We start from the raw sequence: 22,451 nt of genomic DNA, 5'->3' as shown, positions 1-22,451 counted from the left end.
GCCCGTCAACATTCCACAATGTCTTGGGAATTCATACAGTGAGTGACCTTTTTTATGCCTCCTGTCATCAAACACAACAAAAAGAAAATCCAAACCACATTGAGGGAAGTGGAGGGCTCAGAGGTAGACACTAGCTTGGATGTGTTTCTCTGCAGCCAGCAGCCTCCTTCTCCTGAAGCACCCGGGCTCATTAGTGGTATCTCTGCAGTAGCATGAACAGCTCCTCTGCCATATGCCGAGGAGCCAACCTCATCAACTGTGCTGCCCATTCTGTGCCAGGATGTCACTTCATATGTGCTGTAAACATCACTGGACTTGCACAACACACACACACACATTCAAGCTGCTACAGTGCTGTGCAGCTCCTTGGGCAACTGGGAGTCAGTTTTGTATTTGTTTGTATGCGAGGATAGAAATGAGTTTTTTAGAGCTAACCAGTAACTTCTGTGAGTCACAGCAACAAAACTGCCCCCCGGATTCCAGACTATTAAACGCTGCATGTGCTTGTCTAGTCATATCCAGGTTATGCTGTTTGCAAGATGACTTCAGGGTCGGCCTGTTAGTGTAAATACTGAGGGTTTCTCTTTATGGTGACATCCTGCATGGGAGGCCCATCTGCCTTATTTAGATTTTCATTGGAGGTGGCTCGATCGTCGTCTTTATCCACTCTCCAGATTAAGAGAGTATTGTGTTTACAGGGCGACTCCCAGAGAACACACACTGCTTCCATGTTGTCCTAATGTGCAAGGTGGAGCTGATGGGATTACTGTCATTCAGGCAATTGGTCCATTTATCAAAAGACAGGCTGTATCGATCCACCTCATTGCCCCTGGAGTTTGGTAACGGTGCCACAGCTCAGTAGACATAAGCTCAATGAGGTGTCTACAAGCAATAAATGTCTGCTTTTAAAAGATCTGTCTCTACCTCAGTGTTTTAATCAGTGTGTTACTGTAGACACTTCACTGCTCTTTTTGATATGCGCATGCCCTTAAATCTTGCCGTTGCAAAATATAAACTTCCCCTGTGTTTTGAGTTAGAGGCGAAGTAAAACATTAGTTTAAAAAATTGGACCTACTAGAGAATAATTGTCAGTGAATATTTCGATACTTTTAAAAAAATCAACTTGGTGCTTCTTCCCTGAGTACTCTAATTTGCTGTTGCATCCTAAAGGAAATGCCAAGTTTGTGCAAAATGGATGAGATATTACACAACATTGCATTTCTTTCAATTGCGATATACCCTCGCAGCTGATTGGTCGTGCTGGTTTGATGAAGTTTCCAGTGAACTAGCCTGTAGATTCCTCTTCTTTTGGCAGCAACAAAGTGTAAGCTTTTAGAAGGAACATTTTCTGTGTTTTTTCATTTGTGAGCTAGCTTGCTTAAGACTTCCTGCAGTGATGATTATCAAATGACTACCAGAGAAAGCCTGCTGATGTTGAAATGCTGCGGTGAACCATGTTGGTTTACCAAATGGGGAAGTGTTGATGTACACAGGGTTCGACTTTAATGTCTTATACTCTTGGGAACACCATGAAAACCCTTGTAAAAGCTAAAAAAAAATGTTCAGAATGTGCCGGAAAGTTTGGCACTACAGTGTTTTATTTTCTGCAATATTAAGAACTCAGTGGATGGAAAATACTAAACTAAATGGACTGTATATTTTGTATCTGGCACAACATGAAATATTGCAAATAATTTCAATCCAATCACATTATTTTCCATCATAGCAAGATATTTTGTTACATGCAAAGTCACAGTTGACTAGAATGCTTCCTGTGCTCATTCAATCCTTGAAGCATATGTTCTCCTAATGAGGCTGCATTAGAAATATAGTCAAGGGAACCGAGTATTATACTCTAAAACAGTCTCACTTGATAGACTTTGTAGTTTGTATCTGTGGCTCCCATGATCATACTAAAGGCTTAGATCATGATCAAACTGCTAAGCGTATAAGGAAGTTCCAACTACTAACTCACCACAGTGATAAAATCTCGTTTTGAGGTTCATCTCAGTAATTTCCTGCTAGCCTAGAAAGCAGCTTGGCTCAGCAGCACTATTAACCCACATTGCATTAGACTCAGTTAAGACCCTAGACATTTTAACATTGTCGTACACCGATGAGTTAATCCACACAGCCCACTTAACAGGCAGCAACAATATGTATGTCAACAGTAGTAAAGCTGCTGAAGTGATGCTGCTGCTGCATATGAGCAATATGAAGAAATAACAGTGTTACATATTTTTGCACAACCAGAAGCTATGACACAGACTTAGTGACTCCTCAAAATCCATTGCGGACCTGTGGAGACATGATATTCATTAATAATTCTGACAAATTATACAGAACTTGTGGGGCCTGGAGCTAAAACTGGACAGAAAGGTCATGGGTGAATTTGAGTTCGGTTGCCAACGGCCTTCGACTGGCGCCAGCTAAAAGTCTTAAAGTCTGCGTTTGCCTCCATCCATATGCAGAAGTGATGCCCACTGCTGAGCCTGTCCTGAAACGGTCTCTTGCAACCCCACCTTAGTTTGTTTAAGGCACTGAGGGATTGTTTGACCACAGCTGGGTTAATCCTATTCAGACTTACTATGCTGTGTCAGCTCAAAATGGACTCAGATAGCGACACAACTGTCGGGCTGTAGAGTTTTTGTTCAGTATGAGAAGAGATGCACCTTTTAAGTCTTGGTGGCTAATTCGCCTGTCTGGAGGTTCTCTCTGTGATTAGATCTTGTGCCACTTCCTTCGTCTTTTGTGCTGCTGTGCATGATTCGGTGCACATACTATCTCTTTGAGAGTGATTACAGGCTGGTTGAAATAGCATAGCTTTTCCTCTCTGTGCTTCTCATTTCTGTGTGGTTTGTGAAAGTATTTGGTGTTTTTTTTTTTTTTTTCAGTGGGATACATCACAGTCCTGCTGCCTACGTGGCAGTCTTCTGCTGTGGCCACAGTCTCCCTTTTGCCATTCTTCTTTTAGTTCACAAGCAGTTCAAATTAAGGCCTGACGTCTACTGTTGGCTGATTGTATGGCCTGGCTGTTTTTTAATGAACAGATTTAGCAGGCGGGGATTCTCTGACCTGTATTTAAAGAGTCAAATAGTTAATCATGCTCCTCTCATACCAGCTGACACGTGAATAAATAAGGCAGACAGGGCCCGCAGATGTTATTTATAACTCAGCTGTTTGATTTGTTTCCTGTTTTTGCCAGTGTCTGTTTAGGAATGCAACCTGAAAATCCCAACTTACACTCAGATAGATAAAAATGGAAAGCTCTGGAACCTTTTTTTTGTATATTGTTTGATATGAAAAACACATTCAGCAGGCTGGAAGCAACTTTAGAGAGTGATCAGTTCAGCACATTTTTCACTATTTTTAGATTGTGAACAGGGTTTTTCCCTCACATTTCTGTGTAAACTCTACTGGCAACTGTCCAGTTTTCTTTGACTGAGGCGACTTTAAGCTTTGGCCGTGCGGGTGTGGAGTGTTACTGTCAGCATGAGAGCGGTGCTGCTGTCATCCAGCTCCAGTTCCTGATCAACGAGGTTTGTTGTCATTACCTGTTTCTTCTCTCTTTGTTTGGTTTTCTCTCCTCATCCTCCTCCTCAACGCCCCCCCCCCCCACACCATTAGCTGGTACTGTAGACGCTGGTGTTTATTCAATGTTTATAGGTCACGAATCACTACTAGTTGTGTGAACTGTGCTTTTAGCATCATATTGATTAAAAAGTAATGTTTTTGTGACCCACATGCCTCTGTAATGCACTCATAGTTGTGTGCCCCTAATACAACCATATCAAACTGCCTCATTTATGCTAATTGTGTAGTAATCGCCCCGTTTCTGACCCTCCATACAGGGGGCGCTGGTGAGTGCCTTAGCTGATGACAGCATCCACCTGTGGAACCTGAGGCAAAAAATCCCTGCTATCCTGCATTCTCTGAAGTTCAACAGGGAGAGGTACAGTCATGTTTTCTTTCTCTCCGCTTCTTCTGTTTGCAGTGAGGATGCATCTGTCGCTCGGTGAAGTGTGAACAAAATTTGGAAACAGCCCTCACAGCTGGCTGCATGCTTCTCGGTGTATAATTAGCTGCTTCATTGCCATCAGATCTTGGAAAATAATGCATTATTTCTAGTGGTAGTGCAACAACCCCTTTAAGCACATAGAAAGATTACTTCTAGATTACTTTATGAAAATGGGAATGTCCTAAGTAGTTGTAAAGTCTGACATTTCAAGCTTTAAAGCTGCACTAATCGATATTTTTTAATATTAATAATGAATCAAATGACTACTGTATGTGTAAGGTTTAAGGTGATGCTCATAGTGATGAACACACAGAGAATTGTCACCTAACTTTACAGTTTTCTCAGCTCTACAAAGCTTTTTTTGTCCCTTTTTAGCTCATTGTTTCGGTTTCTTGGTCTTTAAATTTCTGCTCTCGTCATCCCCATAAATCCACTGTACACTACCTCCCTAGCACCAAATGGAAGACAGACAAAATTAGCAAATAGAAATTCCAGATATGTTTCTCTCTTTCTCCCCACTAGTTGCTTCACAAGCTAAAGAGGAGTGAATATTGGACTCACAGAACCATCAGGTGGCCAGAAAACATGACATAAAATCAATGCTAATGTTGCAGAATGTGTGAAAAGGACAAACAACATTTTTGCCATAAAAACTCTGGTGATAATGTGTCTGAAGTTATATTTTAGCGTCTTCCTCTCTTACAGTTAAGTCAATCAATGTATTTTTGAAATATAGAAAGACAAGGCAAGTGCACCTTGGCCGTCCAGATTTATTCATAAGTTCATATGTTCAATCAAAATCATTATCTTAGTAATCATATATGATCTGTGGATGGATGAACAAACACTAACAGCTAATATCAGGTCTGTCCTTTTGACGCTGTAAATGTGGTGTATGACTGTTTCTTCCTTCCACTTGAGAAAAGACAGCAGTATTTACTCTGCTATTCCTCCCTACTGATCTATATATAGTCTGCCTTCATTAGTGTGACACAGAGCAAGGCCTTTATAATTAAATCTTAGTCACTTGCTACTTCTTCCAGTTGGACCAGCATGATTAGGGACAAGGGTGACTCTTTTGATGGGATTGAGGCATGAGATAATGAAAAGCCTGGTTGTGATGTATCCTGATCTCTCTCTTGCAGAATCACATACTGCCACCTGCCCTTCCAGAGCAAATGGCTTTACATCGGCACAGAAAGAGGAAACATCCACATTGTCAACGTGGAGTCCTTCACTCTCTCAGGCTATGTCATCATGTGGAACAAAGCCATCGAACTGTGAGTCTGTATTTCACAACTCGTCTTCCCCTCCCTTTCCTTAGCGGCCATTTGCATATCTTCTTTGTGCACTTGTGAAGTTGACACTCAAACAGGAAACCCTGAAACGTAAAGGAATGTGTTGGCAAAGACAGTGTGTCCTGTTAAACGAGAATACTGTAGTTCTGATCGGTCTGAAGGCGGTTTGGAGGTGGTGATTCTGTTATGCCAGAACTTTCTGTAGAGACTTCTGGAGGTGTTTGCTGCCTGATTTAACAGAACATCTGTGATAAGAAGTGCCTACTTTATAACCCTTGTGACTTATCCTGTGTCACCCACTCCCCCGTGTAAACACCCACTGTAAGGATCACAAGGAACATCACATCACATCCTTTGCACTGCTAAATGTTGTACCGCATATATAACTCGGCAAGCACCACATGCAGGTAAAATTAGATTTTTGTGGATGAAATCTGTGTCACCCAATGTTCTGAACAGTAAGCATTGCATGTCTTGTTATATTAGTATTGCAGAACCTGATTCTGTGCGAGGATTGGCACTGAAAATTGGTACTGTGACAAAAATGAAAGACTTTTGCCAGTAGAAGTTACACTTTCCATGTAATTTTTCTAGCAGCTACCAGTGAGCTGAAAAAAATAATTGCAGACATTGACTGGCAGCTAAAATTGGAAGCAGTGTATAAAGATGTGTGTGAGGCTGGTGGTGGAATCTGATAAATTGCTGTTTTAGATCTAGCAGTTGAAAGTGTCAGGACACCAAAGTGTGCCATCAGCTAAGATAAATGTCTCAAAAGCAGACAGTGGAGATGGGAAATGATTTTGGCTGTCTGACTGTGGGGATGTAGACGGCATGAATAAAGAAAAGTAGTATGAAATGTAAAACACAGCGCTTCACAGGTCTTAGTGGATTCATGCTTTAGGTTTCCTGCAGTGGGAAGAAACAGTGCATGGTCCTAATAATCATATTTATTTAGTGTTGTAGTTTAAGGCGAATCCACTTAAAGTCAGCTTAAACTGTTCTTGTAAAATACTGTTTACCTACCTTTTCAGTCAAAATCCATAATAGTTTTTAAGACTATAAAATATACTGTATACGCACATGTATTAGCATTATTCTTAATTAAAGTGCTTCTTTATTTTAGTGCTGCATCACATTGTGGTGATTAGGGACTGGAGTTCGTATTCCAGTCTATCCTTGTCCTTTTATTCACTGCTACATCTCCGACTGTATCGACTCATCAGCAGCAATGAGATCATTAGCCACTGGAGCCAGACCACATTCAGAGGCAGCAACACTTTCTTTAGGCCAGACCTTCACTTCCTCCATGCCCCTTGCTCTGTTGCCACGGTGATGCTGTCTCCACATACTATAATCTCTCATAGACCCTCATGTGACCCCACTCCCTCTCTCTCTCTTGTTTGTCTCTCTCATATGTCGTGTCTCTATCTTCTGTTGCACTGATGCACATTTTCATCTTATAAACACGCTGTTTTTCTTTTGCGCACGACCTGAGGTTTTCTACTTTTACTGTTTTTGTTTTTCTTTTTGGACTACTTCCCTAATTGGCTTCCTATCTTCCTCTCCCTCTAAAAACTACACAGTATGTTTTAAACAAGCGTCATTTACATTTTACTGATCAGGTATACATCGTGTTAACCCACAAAATGTAAATATTCTTACATTTACACACACTTTATCTGTTTCTGTCTGCCTCTTCTCCCCCTTAAACTTGCACAGATCCACCAAGACACACCCAGGGCCTGTTGTGCACATCAGTGATAACCCCATGGATGAAGGAAAGGTAACTGACAGTGGAACAGAGATATGTTTTTACCCTAAAAACCTAACACAAAATCATACATTTTTTTTGTCATGCTGTGGTGTACTTTTCTGTGGATAACTGGACCAACACAGACGACACAACGTCAATACGCCTTGTGCAACTACAATTTAGAATGATAGCTGAACATTCTCAGCTAATTAAAACATCAGTGTTAAACATCAGATTTTGGTGTCAGAATCAAAGAGCAGTAGGTTATATTTTACTGTAAACTTCATCAATGTTAAAGAAAGAAATGTGTTGCAAAAGAGGTGGAGATACGCAACAAGTTAACAAGTTAATGCTGCTCATTTGAAGGTTTTTGTCTGTATTTACTGTCACAAAGTATTTATTTATCATGATTGATTAAGGTTTTTAGATTAATTTATTTTTATTATTTTATATTATTAGTTAACTCTTAGTTTTACAAGTCTCATAGTTTCCTGGTAATTTCCTTGAAAGGCACATATATGTTACTGTAATTTCTTAAGAGTTATATGGAAAATTAAATAGAAAAAATAAGACTGTGTTCAATTGGCTGCCTTCCAAATAATTCATTCCATCTATTTGCCAGCATAACCAAAAGTCAGCACAGAAGGTCAACCGAAAATGTTTTTTTGTGTGTGTGTGTGTGTGTGTGTGTGTGTGTATAGTTGTTAATGACATGCAGGAAGGCATTCAAGTCAAAAAAATATTGAAAATTCAGTTTTCCGATATTCCAGTATTTAGTGGTTCTTAGTTGGATCCCTTGTAATGGAATTCATATAGATTTAAGCTGCTATTTTATGGAAATTCCTCTGGAAATCAACTACACATCTGCTACAGAATTTTCTGGTACACCTAAGTCAATAAATTAGTTGGTACTTAGTGTATTATTTTTACTGGCCAAGGATGTTGTCAATTTTCTCAATAATTAGTACCAAATTACATAGTTCTTTCAAAGAAACATCCTAGGAAATGATTGAGAACTTATGAGGCCCCTAACATAAAGTGTATAAATATTGTTAAAGATGATCCATCCTGAACATGAGCTTGAGAGACAGTGACGACGATACAGCCAGATTAACTCCAGGCTCAGTTATATATGCCAGAATGTGGTTTTATTGCAGTCAGCTGAGCTGTGCTTTGCTTCTCTTGTTTTTGCAGCTCCTGATTGGATTTGAGTGTGGGGTAGTAGTGTTGTGGGATTTGAAGTGCAAAAAAGCTGACTACCGCTACAATTATGATGAGGTAAGATAATATTTCCTTTCTTCTGAACTCTTGTGTGGGTATTAGTTAGTTTGTTCAGGGTTTCCTGACTATTGTCTCAGCAATATGTTTGGTCTTGTCATGTTTTGCATAATCTACTCTTCCATCACATGTGGCTCACAAATGTTTTAATGTTGTGAAACCAGAAATACAAGAAAAACAGAAACAAGTTTGTGGATTATAATGCCAACTTCCTAATCAACTTGCTCTTCAAGAAGATGAGAAGCATTTTTAAAGCAGAAGAAAATATAGTACCCTAGCACTATTAAAGGATTAGTCTGGCGATATTCTATATTTTTGTTATTGTCAACAAATGCCATGAAGAGACCAAAATCAACAATGAATTGATCCCATGAAATGCAAAGTATTGCCTGTGTAACCAAAGGCTGAGCTCTATTGTTGTCCAAAAACTGCTAAAAAAAATACATAAACTGCACTGTTGTGCTGTGTGACATGTTCCTTTTTTTTACGATGAGCATTGTAGTTTATTTTGTGTCAATTCCACATACATCCTGCTGCTGTATGTACTCGCTAGTGTCACTAAATCTGTATTAATCCCCGTCTGAAAATAGTCCCAAAAAACACAGCATTTACTTCTACAAAGCCCCAGTTTTGTGTTTGCAGTTCAATAATTTAATTTATTTAATAAACACTGGCTGGTTTCCTACTCCATTTGGAGTGAAGCAGGGGGATATATTTTCCCCGACATTATTGCCCTTTATGTAATTGCTTGGCTAAAGAAATTAAGCAGGCCAATCTAAGTATAGTGATTGATAATATGAATTTAAGCGTTTTGTTATATGCTGATGATATAGTGTTGGTTGCAGTGACAGATTAATGTACAAGAAATGTAAAATATTTTGAATTTATGGTGAAGTAAATGGAGACTGACCATTAATAGTGACAAAACACAGATTATACATTTTAGAAAGCAATGTGAAGAGCAGAACAACCATATATTATTCAGTTTCCGGAGGAAAGACTGACCAGAAAGATCTTTACCTGGGACTGAGCTAACAGTTATCCTTGGTCGAGAGAGGTCGCTGCAGTATTTTCTCTTTTCTTATTTGAATTCTATTCAGACTATTACAGTCAAAGAAAAACTTTTATAAGACATTTAGAAGAAACTGAAGCTTAGAAACTACATTCTAATCAAAGACGATTACTACACAGAACCACATGTAAAATTAAATTTACAGAGAAGGCAAAGGTCCTTGTGTACTCAGTTAAGAACTGGTACTTCACTGCTGGCAGGTATAAAGATATTCCTGAAGAGCAACATTCATATCTTATTTTATGATCTTGGTGTTGTCGAGTATGAATTTCATTTTGTATTTCATTGCCCATTGTACAGTGAATTGAGGAATTAGATCCAATTGGGAAAAATCTTGATTTGTTTTTGTCGTCAGAAGCTGATATGTTGAGTTTGCTTTTTAATTTGTAGATTTTTGTTTTGGTAAGATTTACAGGAGATGCTTGGCAGCTAAGTCCGAGAACATCATATCATATCCATCATATCAGGACATTTCTGCCATATAAACCGAATACTCTGAAATATTCTCTCTGTTCTCTGTGGAACTGGACATCGTGATTTGTCATGTGGCCATCCTGGTTATTATTGTTTAGTGTCTTGTAAGCCCATATGGGCTGGACACCAGAAAGGTGCAGGAAACTTAAATAAACAATCAAATACTCCTGTCTGAGTAGTTGAGTAAAAGTGCCCAGTTTTTTAAGAAATGATTTAGTCGTTGAAACTTTACATCCGTGACCCATTTTTAAAGATTTATGTCTCCGGGAGAATCAAACGTTCTTGGGGCTGAGAGCCACAGACAGTCTAGGGAAGTCGGAAAATATTGAGAGATGACTAACGCACTTTTGCTTTTGGTCTATTCATGTGTATTCGTGGACAGTAAGAAAAACAGAGAATATCACAGGAATGAATGTTTAAACAGGTTGCACACAGAGCTGCTACAAATATATCAGTGCCCCCAGCTGTAAAAATGTCTATCTACTTCATGTGTCACACACTCATGATGTGCTGCTGTGTGTCTTCCAGGCAATCCACTCAGTCGCCTGGCACCATGAGGGTAAACAGTTTGTCTGCAGCCACTCTGATGGCACTTTGACCACATGGAATGTACGAGCTCCAGCCAAGCCTGCACAGATCATCACACCACATGGTAGGAACTGTTGTATACACACAATTGTTTACACACACACACACACACACACACACACACACACACACACACAGAGACACAGGCATATTGAATGGGAACCACCCATGTCTGTAAAAGCACATATTGTAGCTCAAAGTCTGCCAATCTTAGAGATGTACAAAACAGATGTCCCTGTGTGTACAGTAATATTTACACCACTTTCTACTGTTTGTGCACACTTTGCCTATACTTCTGCAAAATTAAATGATGTGCATTTTTTTACCTCCACTAGGAAAGCAGCCTAAGGATGGAAAAAAGCCAGAACCATGCAAGCCTATCCTGAAGGTGGAGTACAAAACAACAAGGGCTGGGTAAGTGTGATGGTGGACGGTAGCAAGTCTCCACCCATCCTGTGTCTTACCGACAGTGTTTTGGATCCATATCCTGTACTGAAAGCAGCCTTTCCTGTTATTCTAACATCATGGCATATATCTTAAAAGGCCAGTCCTGTTGACCGTCCTCACGCTGGTGAAAATTAGTTGGAAATCTGTCGAGGCCCTTTTTGTTTGTAACATGTTTTTTTCTCATAAGCTTTGTTTTGCTGCGATTGTGCGATAACTGATTTTTGATCGTGACAAATTATTCATTGTGATCAAGCACGTTACATCAAGAGGACAGAATAAAAGGACAAAAGTCTGTTGTCTACTGATGATTCATTTTCATGTTTCACGTGAGAAAGAAATTAAAAACAAAGCTTTTCCCATATGCTGGCCTTTTGTAGAATTGATGCGGGCATGAAAGCGCTATTTCACTGAAACTGATCTAATTATCCCTTAGCCATGCCATAATCTACTGGAATTCTTTTTTCTCAGGTATTAGAAGACAGGGATTAATCTAGGTTTGTCGTTATAATTAAAAAAAGTAGGCTTTTCCCATCATAGACTTTCTTGAAATGGGGCCAAATCATCTCCAGAGAAAGCACAACAGTAAAATTTTGGTGTCCCTCTTTATCCATTTACCATTGATTGGACCTAGTAGCTTTTCAATCTCACAACAACAAAAAACAAACTACTGAATAAGTAATTAAAATGTTTGTGTGTGTGTTTCCTGAACTCAGGGACCCATTCATGGTCCTATCTGGAGGTTTGTCTTACGATACCGTGGGGAGAAGAGCCTGTCTCACTGTGATGCATGGAAAGAGCACTGCCGTCCTGGAGATGGACTACCCCATTGTAGATTTCCTAACGCTGTGTGAAACTCCATATCCAAATGGTGAGCTGCAACACTTCAGTCTTTATTAGCCCAATGAAATGACATCATTATCTCTGTTAATTTTGTGCTGTTTTGTCTGTTTTTTGTCTTTTTTTTTTGGCAGACTTTCAGGAGCCTTATGCTGTGGTGGTCCTCCTCGAGAGGGATTTAGTTTTAATAGACCTCGGGCAGATTGGGTGAGTATTTTGCTTTCTAAACAGGGTTTAGTATTTATTTAGTATTTTGTGGTGTGCATTTAAGAGAGTATAATATACAGATAAACACTATGAGTCAGCAAGAGAATGCTAATTATATACTATATTGATCATTTTAGTCAGCTAAGCAGACATTTCCAATTTAAATAGATTTAATTTAATAAATATGTGGGAGAAAAAATGACTAAGTCATGATCCATCTCTTTGAAACTGTACTAATAAATGTTTATAGAATACACACGAGCTGTCACAGTCACTTACGTCTGTTTTTTAGCTACTCCATATTTCAAATATCTGATAAAAGTTTAAATGTGTAATTTATCTTTATTGTCCCAAATGGAATTGATTTGTTGTGAAGTATTATGTTTTTCTTTTTACTTTAATATTAATGTTTCTTTCTTACTGGGGTATATTATGCCTCTATTTATCATTATATGCCAACTATATTCAAAAAAGGGCAATTTAATTCCAAATATCGGACTTTCCTCTCCCGATAAAGTGTTAGCATTTTAATGCTGTTACATCTTACACTGGCAGTGGGTGTGTATAAAGATTTCACCCAGTAAATTCAACAATTTTGGGCAACCTAAACAATTTAATCAGTGAATATACAGTCCTTGTTTTTGTTTGATTTGTTATGTCCAATAGTTCCCCCAAATACCTAAATTTCCTCCCATCTCACTGTGGATGTTGTGAGAGGTACATTAATGGTGATGCAATTTATTTTCAGATTTAACTTATGGCACATTTCCTTGACAGGTACCCGATATTTGAGAATCCATATCCTCTGACTATCCATGAGTCACCAGTGACCTGCTGTGAGTACTTTGCCGACTGCCCTGCTGAACTTGTTCCTGCACTTTACTCCATTGGCAGCCGGCAAAAGAGACAAGGTTACAGCAAGAAGGTAGGCTACTCCTCTGTCCAATCTTGGTTAAAATGAATGAGACATTGGAATTTTTAAAGAGACATTTGTATATTTAGAAACTGGTAGCAATGCAGAAAGAAGTTTCATATTAGTACATTTATTAATTTAACATGTTTTTCTCATTTTTACAGGAATGGCCCATTAGTGGGGGGAACTGGGGCCAAGGCACACAAAGTTACCCAGAGATCATAATCACTGGGTTAGTAATTGATGATTCATGCACAACTTTGATTTACTTGCACTGTGAACAAATTAGGTTATATTCTTTTTCAATATTGTGCTTTTTCCCCCAAAAATAGACATGCTGATGGGTCGATCAAATTTTGGGATGCTTCTGCATGTGAGTAGTTTTAGATATTTGTTTTGTGTATGTTGTTGTATAAAATGTGTATAAAGAAATATTTTGTGCACCAAAGATTTAGATAAAGTTTAGAATGTATTTCCATCTCCAGTCCCATCTCAGGTTAAAATTAAATGCATACAAATGTCCAGTCCATGCAACAATAATACATACTTTCATGTCACCAAATCAAGTCTTTGAAGTCTGCAAAGATGAAAAATGTAAAAGCCAGTGCAATGTACATGCAGATAGTCTTATTTTCTCACAAGGTGACAAAATCATGCTGTGAAGGAGAAACTAAATTATGCAAAGTTCTGAACACAAGACACATTTCAGTAGAATAATATAATCATTTGCAGTCATGATATTGCTTGGACTTTTTATCTAGACTTTTGGAAGTGATTGAGTAATCGCTGTAATGGCCCTTCATGTACCCTCATTCCAAGTTAGTACATAGGAAAGTACCTTGTCATGTATAAAATATTTTGGCAGCAATTTTGGAAAGAAAGTTTCTCTTTTTCCTAAAATTAACAAAGTTGTATTTGATATATTTTAATCATTTCAGTTTGCCTCTTAAACTTCAGTCATTCTTTCCTCTTGAATATGAAGCACTAGATTGAAGTGGTTGTTCTCAGATATTATAGAGGCACATTCACAGGGTTTTTCTGACATTTAGGCTAAGAAACAGATCAACAGATTGATCAAACATCTCTGTGACCTTTTCTATGGCCATAGTAAGTTTTGAAGCAGCCCTCTACTCTCTTTTAACATAAGTGTACACAACGTTATCATCTGCATAAATTAATATGTTCACTACATGATTCTACATATCACACCAAGTGTGGACTACATGCTGTTTTGGACAATATTGTTGGCATGAACACACTTCATTATATCCTATTCAGATCTGGTTGCTACCCAGGGTACATTACCTATAGGCAGTAGATTATCATATTGTTCTAACCTCTTTTTTCACTCTTCTCAAAGTAATGCTTCAAGTGCTGTACAAGCTAAAGACTGCCAAGGTGTTTGAGAGGGCTCGTGGTAAGGAGGAGAAGGCAAATACAGATATAGTAGAGGAGGACCCGTTTGCCATCCAGACTTTGTCCTGGTGCCCAGAGAGCAGGATGCTCTGTGTGGCCGGGGTGTCAGCCCATGTTATCGTCTATAGATTCAGCAAACAAGAAGTCACCACTGAAGTTGTGCAGGTGGGTAAATAGTCATTGTCCAGGTAATGTGGCATCAGAAACAGTGCAGGACAAATTAATCCTTATTTAACACTGTATGTTTTTAAATTTTAGTCTTGAAATGTTTTATTTAAGAGCACACAGTCAGTTTCCCTTTCTTTTTTGGGACAGTAAGACAGGTCAGGTTGTGACAGCACGGAGAAAAATGTTGGTTCTGGCATGATTTCATCCAAGGTAGGAGAGATGCATTGCAGGCATTTTGAGAAGTGGAGGTCAAACATGTCAAGCCTTTTTACTGTCAGTCTATAGTGTAACTTCCTCGCTCAAACCTGCAGGGAGGTGTGCTCTACTGCACAAGACGTCATGATAACTGTAGGCAGCAAACAAGCACAAAAACTTTCAAAAAGGCAGGAGCACTTTGACAGTTATGCAGCACTGACTTAACTCTTTATGCTGACATTTCGGCAGCAGTGTGCCTGCCTTCTTCAGAGCTTGACCCACATTATTTCTTATGTTTAGCTTTTGGAGGTGCGAATGCAGTGTGAGTTTGGCGAGGTTGACTCCCCTGACCCAGGAGGGGAGCATACCCCCACCCTGCCAACCCCAGGAGCTTCCTCCAGCCCTCAGGAGACTGAGCCTCCCACTCATCCCTCCATAGGCAGCAACTCCTCTGATGGACCACGGGACAATATACCATGCCTCCAGTATGAACAATTACATTGTCTTGTTCCTTTTGCATAAAAAGTAGAATTGGGCTCAGCCATTTATATGATTGTGTCACTGAGTAGACCAAAAATTGATGCCAAAAAGATAATTTAAGTAAATTAAATTAACTTCTTCCAGTCATCTACTAAATCCTTCACAGAATTTCTACATCAGAGCATCAGAACACTGGGGAAATAATCCTCTTTATAAAAATATTATGAGTGATGAAGACAGTCTGACAGTAAAAAAAAGGGGAAAGTGGGGAATAGCAATAATAATGAGTGATGATATCGTCAGTTTAGCTTAGCCACAAGGTGATCATTTATTCCAGGGAACTCAGTAAAGTGTAGCCTGCTGTCTCATCCCGCTGTGTGTTTGATGCAGGGTGCGGAGCTCCCCGTTGAAGCAGTCTCCGGGCTACCAGGTGGAGCTGGTGATCCAGCTGGTGTGGGTTAGCGGGGAGCCGCCTCAGCCGATCACTAGCTTGGCTATCAACTCCTCCTACGGCCTGTAAGTCTCTACGGGCAGAACACTTGATATTTTGACATGGGTTTAATGAGATCACTTCAACTTTATGCCCACACTTGTCCTGACAGTGGTGGTTATACCTAATAGCATCCTGTCACACAACTATAAAGAACAAATACATAAAAATATCGGTTGAATCCAAAGTGTACTCATCCCTGCTGTGTTGCAGTGTGGTGTTTGGGAACAGTAATGGCCTGGCTGTGGTGGACTACCTCCAGAAAACTCTGCTTCTCAACATGGGCACATCAGAGCTGTACAGCCCGTCTGACCCGTACCAGAGGCAGCCTCACTCCCCACGCAAAGCACGACAGCCCTCTGGAGGTGAGCTGCACTCCAGCAATTTGTTGGTCACTCTCCATACTGTAGCTAAGTACCTGAACCGCTTTGGCTAACACATCTGACCTGAAATAAACCCTACATTTCTTTACTAATGTCATATTCCTCTGTGTTACTAAAGCAGTTGATACAGTTAGCTGAATGGCCCTGACTCTGGCTTTTAGAGGTGGGTTAGAGAGGGAGGGCTGACGCTTGGCAGCCGCCTCGACTTCGCACCATGAGCGCCGCCCCCTGCAGTAGCTCCTCTCCCTCAGCAGGGGGCATCACTGACAGATTCTCCATCTGTTCAATTGGACAGTGGAGCATGCATGTTAGTGATCTGTGCACTCGGAGTATATGCTGTATCAAAGCTGCTCTGCTGTAACAGAATCATCTTTTGATTTGTTTGAATAATAAAACAATACATAAGCCGTGTTTACTTGTTTGTTTTAGTTTCTTTCATGTCTTTTTATCGTGTTTTTTCCCTCTCTTTAACATCCTATCATTCACTGTTTGCATTCATCCTTTTCAGTCTCGGTGGCTTGGTGCTAGATTCAAGATGTTTTCATCTGCGTTTTCTGCAGTGAACAGCTTTTTTTTTACCGGTGCAAACTGCAGAAATATTGATTTTACTCTTAGTGTTTAATTTCAATTGTTTAAATTTTAGCAGCAAGCCTCCGAGACTCGTAGCTTTCTCCACTTTGTCACTTATAATTTCTGATCATTTTTCTTTCTGACTGTTTTTATTGTTGGTCTCTCTCTGTGATTTGGTTAAGACATTCCAACTGTGTCTTCAACGTCTTGCATGTCGAGACTTTCTAACTTGTATTCTGAGTCTATGAAAAAACTACGCCTCACATCACATCACAAAACATCTCACCTCAGTAAGTCATGTTGTGTCAGAATTTCTATTCCTCCCAAAGTATAAGTTTTCTCCTCTGAGTATCCCCTTTTTGTAATAAAGGTACACTCCTGGATTTTGATATAGCATCCCTACATCCCCTTTTTTTGTCTTTAAATTTTTTAAATTCACAGTTGAGTTTCAACAACAATGAGCAGAGATGGTACTTGAGAGAAGCTATAACAAAATCAGGCAGTGTATCTTTAAAACCTGTCATTTGTTTTACTAGACAAACTCTGGCACCTTTACTAAACAGTATTGCAGTAGATTTGTGAATTTAACTCAAGTGCGGCTTATTTACTACATTGTATGTGCAGCTATCCCTACCTTTGTTCAAATAGGTTACCCTTTTATTTTTTAACCATGTGTACTGCAGGAATTGACTTAGTTGAATTAGTACGAGTTGCTAATGTGAGTCGGATTCATTCTGCTATGTTTAATTACAGCACCCTGTGATTCCAACGATGGGTCCAACACCTCAGAGGACCGCTGCAAATCACCTACTTCAGGTAAGCCTCTCTGAAGTCTCAAAAACTAATCATTTTATTATTTTGAAATACATCTCTTTCAAATGCTGCTCTTTGTCACGTAGGATCTACCTCGCCCTGCAATTCTGATGATGAACGTAAACAGAAGTTCATAGACAAGGGTATTGTTTTGTTAAAAGCTGCATATCCCCTTAAATGTAAGCATTTATAAAATGGCTGGAGTTATTCATTTGTCTTTTTGAACCTTATTTTCAGTGAAGTTCAAAAGCAGACGCTTTTCCAAGACGGTTGCCAATGACTTTGGTACTGTATCATCCAAACGTATTTCTTCCGATTACTCACTCTTTCTCTTTGAATGGCGGCGTTCTAACCACACTGTGCCTTAATCCTACGTCAGTCTGTGCATCTTGTGCCAATGAAAGAAAGAAGTGCATTCAAGAAATGTGTTTTCGCTAATCATATGGTATGGGGCTCTCATAGTTGATTTATGAAATTAATCAGGATTCTTTATCAAATGCATGACAGGAAATCTTTTGAAATTTCAGGCCTCAGATTTTCTATGCATAATTTCTGCCAAAATGCTGTTGGCTGTTGTTACAAAACTGCGGATTGAAAATATCATACCAAATGGGCAAATGTTACCTTTTACTAAGTCAGAAGCATAGAAAATCTGCTTCACGCCTCATTCTTTACAGTACTAATGTCTAACCATGTCACTTAAATGTGCAAGTGAATCATTTCTCTTCGACTGTAGACACTTGTGTGTGTTTCTGATTCCAGGGCTTCAGTGCAGTGTTAACTGTTTGGCTACCCACTGATTTTTTTTCTTCCTCCTCCTACTCTCTTTGCATAACTATGTTCACTGAATTATAATTACCTTATTTCCTGACTGCTCCTTGCTTTGTTTGATATTACAGGCCCTTTGGTTGTCTGTGATGCTTCTAAGCCTCATTTGTATTCTCAGGGTTTCTCTTTAGGGTGGTTATAGGCTGCAACGGGCAACTTTTGGGATTTTATACAATTTGGCAAAGCTCCTGGTAGCAAACAACAAAGTGAGAAGAACTAACCAAAATCAATTAAAATGTTTTTGGAATCAAAACATTTCTGTTAAAGGACTGCAGGGTCTTCTTACGCTCACAAAGTAAGAGTTTTCCCATGTGCAGCATGTATGTACAGTATGTACGTCCTCAACAGTTGTCCTACAGTATGTATCACCACTCTCAAGTATAACTGAAAATCCTGACTTTTGAAATAATTGTGCACTGATTTTCACAGTAAACACTATGTCACAAATGACTGAAATGATGAATCATCGATTGTAATTAATTTGAAAACCTTTTCATTTTTCAACAACATTTCCATTTTTCGCCGTTATTCATAAAATAGGGGTATTTGTTTCTTTTACAGCCAAGATGTCACGGAAAATTAGCTCGTCTAGTGAGCCAAAGCCAGACCAGGGTAAGCCAAAACTACTAACTTTTAGTTTCTAATCTAATCTCTACATTTTCTTACAGGTGTGTGACTTGAATCTTCTGCTTTGTGTTAAGTTCACAGCTGTAAAAGACTTCTATGAGAGTATTGCTTATTGTCTAATTGCATGTTGATGTGAGACTGTTGTACGGTATTGTACACTGAGACGAACACTTGATCTTTGTTTGCACTGTGAGCAGAGGAGAAGTTCCAACGATGGCGCTCCCTCACATGTAGAAAGCGCTTTTGTTGTATGAACGAAGGCAAGACGGCAGCCAGGATGAGCCAGATGAATCCCATCTATAGAACTAAGTCAGCCCCCATTACCAGTGAGTGGACCAGCCATGGTCTGACTTGGGCTGAAGTGGGATAACTGGTACTAACCCCCAACACTGCTGGGGCTTCTATTCCCACTTGGTTGACATATGACACTAATCCTCTCACAATGACCTGTTTCCTTCTTTTTGAGGAAGTTCCACTGGCTTGACTGCACTCAGTGTTCGAGTTCTTGCTTTTCTTGTTTACAGTTTTTCCTTGTGAAGAACATGTCGAGCGGTGTGTTTAGCCTGCCCCTCTTTGTCACAGATCTTTTTGTGTTGGTTTTGGGATTCCTCATTAGCTTTTTAAAGAGGGTAAAGGCTTGTGTTTCAGCTGCTGTCAACACTGTAATTAGGCATGAATAATTCTTGCTCTTTAAATACCAGTTCTTCTTTGGAAGTCACTGTAGTACTACATGCATATCTTATACAATTTTTCACATTGAGAATGTTGTTGTCAAGTGTGATTGCAGAAAAGTAAATTGGGAACCTTTTTTAAAAGAAAATTGCATCCTTGAACGTAAACAGCAAAAGCATCTCAATGTCAAAAAGCTTTATGGTGTGTGCTCAATAAAGAGTTGGTTGTTTTGTTTTTATTTTTCTGTCTTGGGTCACTTCAATAAAAGTCATGAATATGATTTAGGATGTGTTCTACTTAACAAATAGTAGCACAACAATCAAGCATTTGTTGGCAATAAACTGAGCTCTAACTATTTAACTGAGTTTTGACCTGATGGAGTTTGTGCCATTAACATCTCTAATTCTCATTTGTACAGAGAAGTCCTCAATAAACATCTTATCTCTTTCATTTCGCACAAATCATTTCCTCATTATCTAATTTTTGTGCTCACTGTGTTATCCAGATGCCAAGGATAACTCATTCAGCCGCTCACGTAGTTCAAGTGTAACCAGCATAGACAGGGAGTCTCGAGAGGCCATCTCCTCCTTTTACTTCTGCGAGAGTTTCCCCAGGAAGACGGACAGCCTGGTCAGTCCCTGTGTGTTGGTGGGAACCACGCAGGGCTCTGTGATGATGGTGGCCCTCAGCCTGCCGCCCAGCGGGGACCAGAGGCTGCAGCAACCAGTCGGGATCTCCTCCTGCGGTAAGAGGCTGATTCTTAGGTGTAGATCTGCATTTGACTGGGGACTCTGAAAAGCACATTAGCTCATCTATAACCCTTAATGACCTCTATTGACTAGTAGTTGGAACTGACACAGCAATCTCTTACAGCGCAGTCATCACTCCCAGACCCTTAAAATCACACTTTCCCAACACACAGGTATTAATCATGTGTGTTAAAGATAGAAGATATAATTCAGTATAATGCAGGAAATAGTGATTTTGCTTTGTCACTTTTGAAACTACAAAATGATGTTTGCTGGCCCTCATAGCTGAAATGTCTTTGTGGTTTCTTGCACTGCGAATAGTTAAAGTTCAGGAAGGAAGTGGTGGAGGAGAGAAAGAGAGAGAGGAAAATTGTGGTGACTTGAAATCTTAGTGTGTAAGGAGCGCAGTGCATTAGCCAAAAGGTAAGTTATGCCCCACAAATATACCTGTAAAGTTATTATTGAGTCATGTACTGTATATTTATTAGAAAGCCTATCAATGCCCCACAGACAGTGTTTAAAATTAATATAAAAGCCAAAAGTAATAAATAACAATATTACCAAAGCCCCCAATGGTCACATTGAGTTTACATGGATCCACAATGTGGCTAAATCAGTGTAGACATAGTATATTGAGTCTAGATGGAATTAAACTTAAACCTGACAGTTCAACTGTACACCAGTCATGGATTGTGCCTTTTTAGATAAGACTAAAAATAAATACTTTGTTCAAACCATGACTGTGCAGCATAGCAACACTTCATGCCTGGTTATCATGAAAAACTCAGACACAAATTTAAAAAATGCATTAAAAAAAAAAGGAACAGTTAACTTATACTTTAATGTATTCGTAATACTCATTTTTCCAGGCACCCTTGCCAGACTCAAAGGAGGCATTTTGACGATGGCCCTCCTGGACGCCACTGGAGCTCTGCTGCCCCCTTCCTATGAGTCATGGTATGACCCAAATGCCTCTGATGAAGAGAAGGAGAAGAGCAGGAGGCGCAGGCCAGCCTCCCCTCCCTCATCGCAAGAGGGCCAGGACTCCCACTTCGCCGTGCTGTGTTCGGAGAAACAGGCCAAGGTGGTGGCCTTGCCCTCCCAAACTCGCATCTACAAACACAACATCACAGAGACCTCCTTCGTGCTGAGGGCTGATGTCGTGCAGATGGCCGGAACTAACTGCATCGCCTGTTTCTGTGCTAATGGGCACATCATGACTCTGAGGTAACTTAATTTATCATCATCATGGTTTTTTGGGGGAGGGGAGGGGTGTAAAACATTAATCTCAAGGTAGATGTATAATTTCCCTGCTATTGAATATGTGTGATGGGTCTCACTGCCTTTTTAAAAAAACACTGTGTTCCATGCTATTAATTCTGTTACAGTCATTTACATGCTAAAAATAATGAAATTCTTGACCACTTGTATGTTTTTGATTAAAATCTAAATATACATATGATATTTGGTATCAGAAAAACATTAACTAACAGCAGATCCAGCACAAAATACTGGAATTGGTATCTTTTTTTGAAAATCTCTGATCAAATTGTAATAGCTACATGTATAGTAGATTTCTTAACGTATTTACAATGTGTCTACAAACTCTTCTTTGTGACAGTTTGCCCAGTCTACGGCCTCTGCTGGACATGAACTACCTGCCGCTTACAGACATGCGGATAGCTCGGACGTTCTGCTTCTCTAACCACGGTCAGGCGCTGTACCTCACCTCGCCCACCGAGATCCAGAGGATCACCTACAGCCAGGAGACCTGCGACAACCTGCAGGTCAGGCAGTTGTTACCAGTGACTGGGATAGACCATGAAAATTTTGACTTCATGTGTCATTTTCAGATCCATTAATGCCAAATATGTTCCATGAAGGTTTGGATTGAATCAAACTTAATTACAGTATGTGGGTGCAGACATATTCAGTTACAACATACAGCTGTTAATGTTTCCCTGCTGACTCAACCAGTTGTCGGCTGTTATGTATTACATACTTGTAACTAATCTTCAGGCTTCCATTTTTTTGTCATTTTGCACCAGATTAGCTACTGCGTCCTCTGTTGACAAGTAAAAATCTGGGATCTTTGTCCAGATATAATATCAAATCTATTATGGAGAAAACAAAAACACACAAGAAAGAATATTTCAATGCAATGTACTCATTTTC

At 39.5% G+C, this 22,451-nt stretch overlaps 1 protein-coding gene across 6 annotated transcripts in view; it reads left to right on the top strand.

The window, feature by feature from the left end:
* Nucleotides 1–22,451, top strand: part of stxbp5b (syntaxin binding protein 5b (tomosyn)) — a 29,676-nt gene that overhangs the window by 2,778 nt on the left and 4,447 nt on the right. Inside the window, exons 3-26 of one of the 6 annotated variants that reach the window (XM_067615245.1) lie at nucleotides 3,458–3,539; nucleotides 3,852–3,952; nucleotides 5,164–5,298; nucleotides 7,036–7,099; nucleotides 8,264–8,347; nucleotides 10,422–10,545; nucleotides 10,817–10,895; nucleotides 11,642–11,796; nucleotides 11,900–11,972; nucleotides 12,750–12,897; nucleotides 13,050–13,117; nucleotides 13,218–13,258; nucleotides 14,246–14,466; nucleotides 14,965–15,149; nucleotides 15,535–15,660; nucleotides 15,848–15,999; nucleotides 16,770–16,877; nucleotides 17,341–17,403; nucleotides 17,487–17,543; nucleotides 17,638–17,685; nucleotides 18,790–18,840; nucleotides 20,033–20,272; nucleotides 21,146–21,503; nucleotides 21,898–22,063. In XM_067615245.1, the coding sequence (XP_067471346.1) occupies nucleotides 3,458–3,539; nucleotides 3,852–3,952; nucleotides 5,164–5,298; nucleotides 7,036–7,099; nucleotides 8,264–8,347; nucleotides 10,422–10,545; nucleotides 10,817–10,895; nucleotides 11,642–11,796; nucleotides 11,900–11,972; nucleotides 12,750–12,897; nucleotides 13,050–13,117; nucleotides 13,218–13,258; nucleotides 14,246–14,466; nucleotides 14,965–15,149; nucleotides 15,535–15,660; nucleotides 15,848–15,999; nucleotides 16,770–16,877; nucleotides 17,341–17,403; nucleotides 17,487–17,543; nucleotides 17,638–17,685; nucleotides 18,790–18,840; nucleotides 20,033–20,272; nucleotides 21,146–21,503; nucleotides 21,898–22,063 (2,929 nt within the window). Of the gene's footprint in view, nucleotides 1–3,457; nucleotides 3,540–3,851; nucleotides 3,953–5,163; nucleotides 5,299–7,035; nucleotides 7,100–8,263; nucleotides 8,348–10,421; nucleotides 10,546–10,816; nucleotides 10,896–11,641; nucleotides 11,797–11,899; nucleotides 11,973–12,749; nucleotides 12,898–13,049; nucleotides 13,118–13,217; nucleotides 13,259–14,245; nucleotides 14,467–14,964; nucleotides 15,150–15,534; nucleotides 15,661–15,847; nucleotides 16,000–16,769; nucleotides 16,878–17,340; nucleotides 17,404–17,486; nucleotides 17,544–17,637; nucleotides 17,686–18,789; nucleotides 18,841–19,052; nucleotides 19,182–20,032; nucleotides 20,273–21,145; nucleotides 21,504–21,897; nucleotides 22,064–22,451 lie in introns of all 6 variants that reach the window. The other 5 variants (XM_067615239.1, XM_067615241.1, XM_067615240.1 and 2 more) reach the window with 5 other exon arrangements.

The sequence above is a fragment of the Thunnus thynnus genome, chromosome 16, assembly GCF_963924715.1.
Source record: "Thunnus thynnus chromosome 16, fThuThy2.1, whole genome shotgun sequence".
Classification (NCBI taxonomy): domain Eukaryota; kingdom Metazoa; phylum Chordata; class Actinopteri; order Scombriformes; family Scombridae; genus Thunnus; species Thunnus thynnus.
This window is presented reverse-complemented; position numbering and strand designations above follow the sequence as displayed.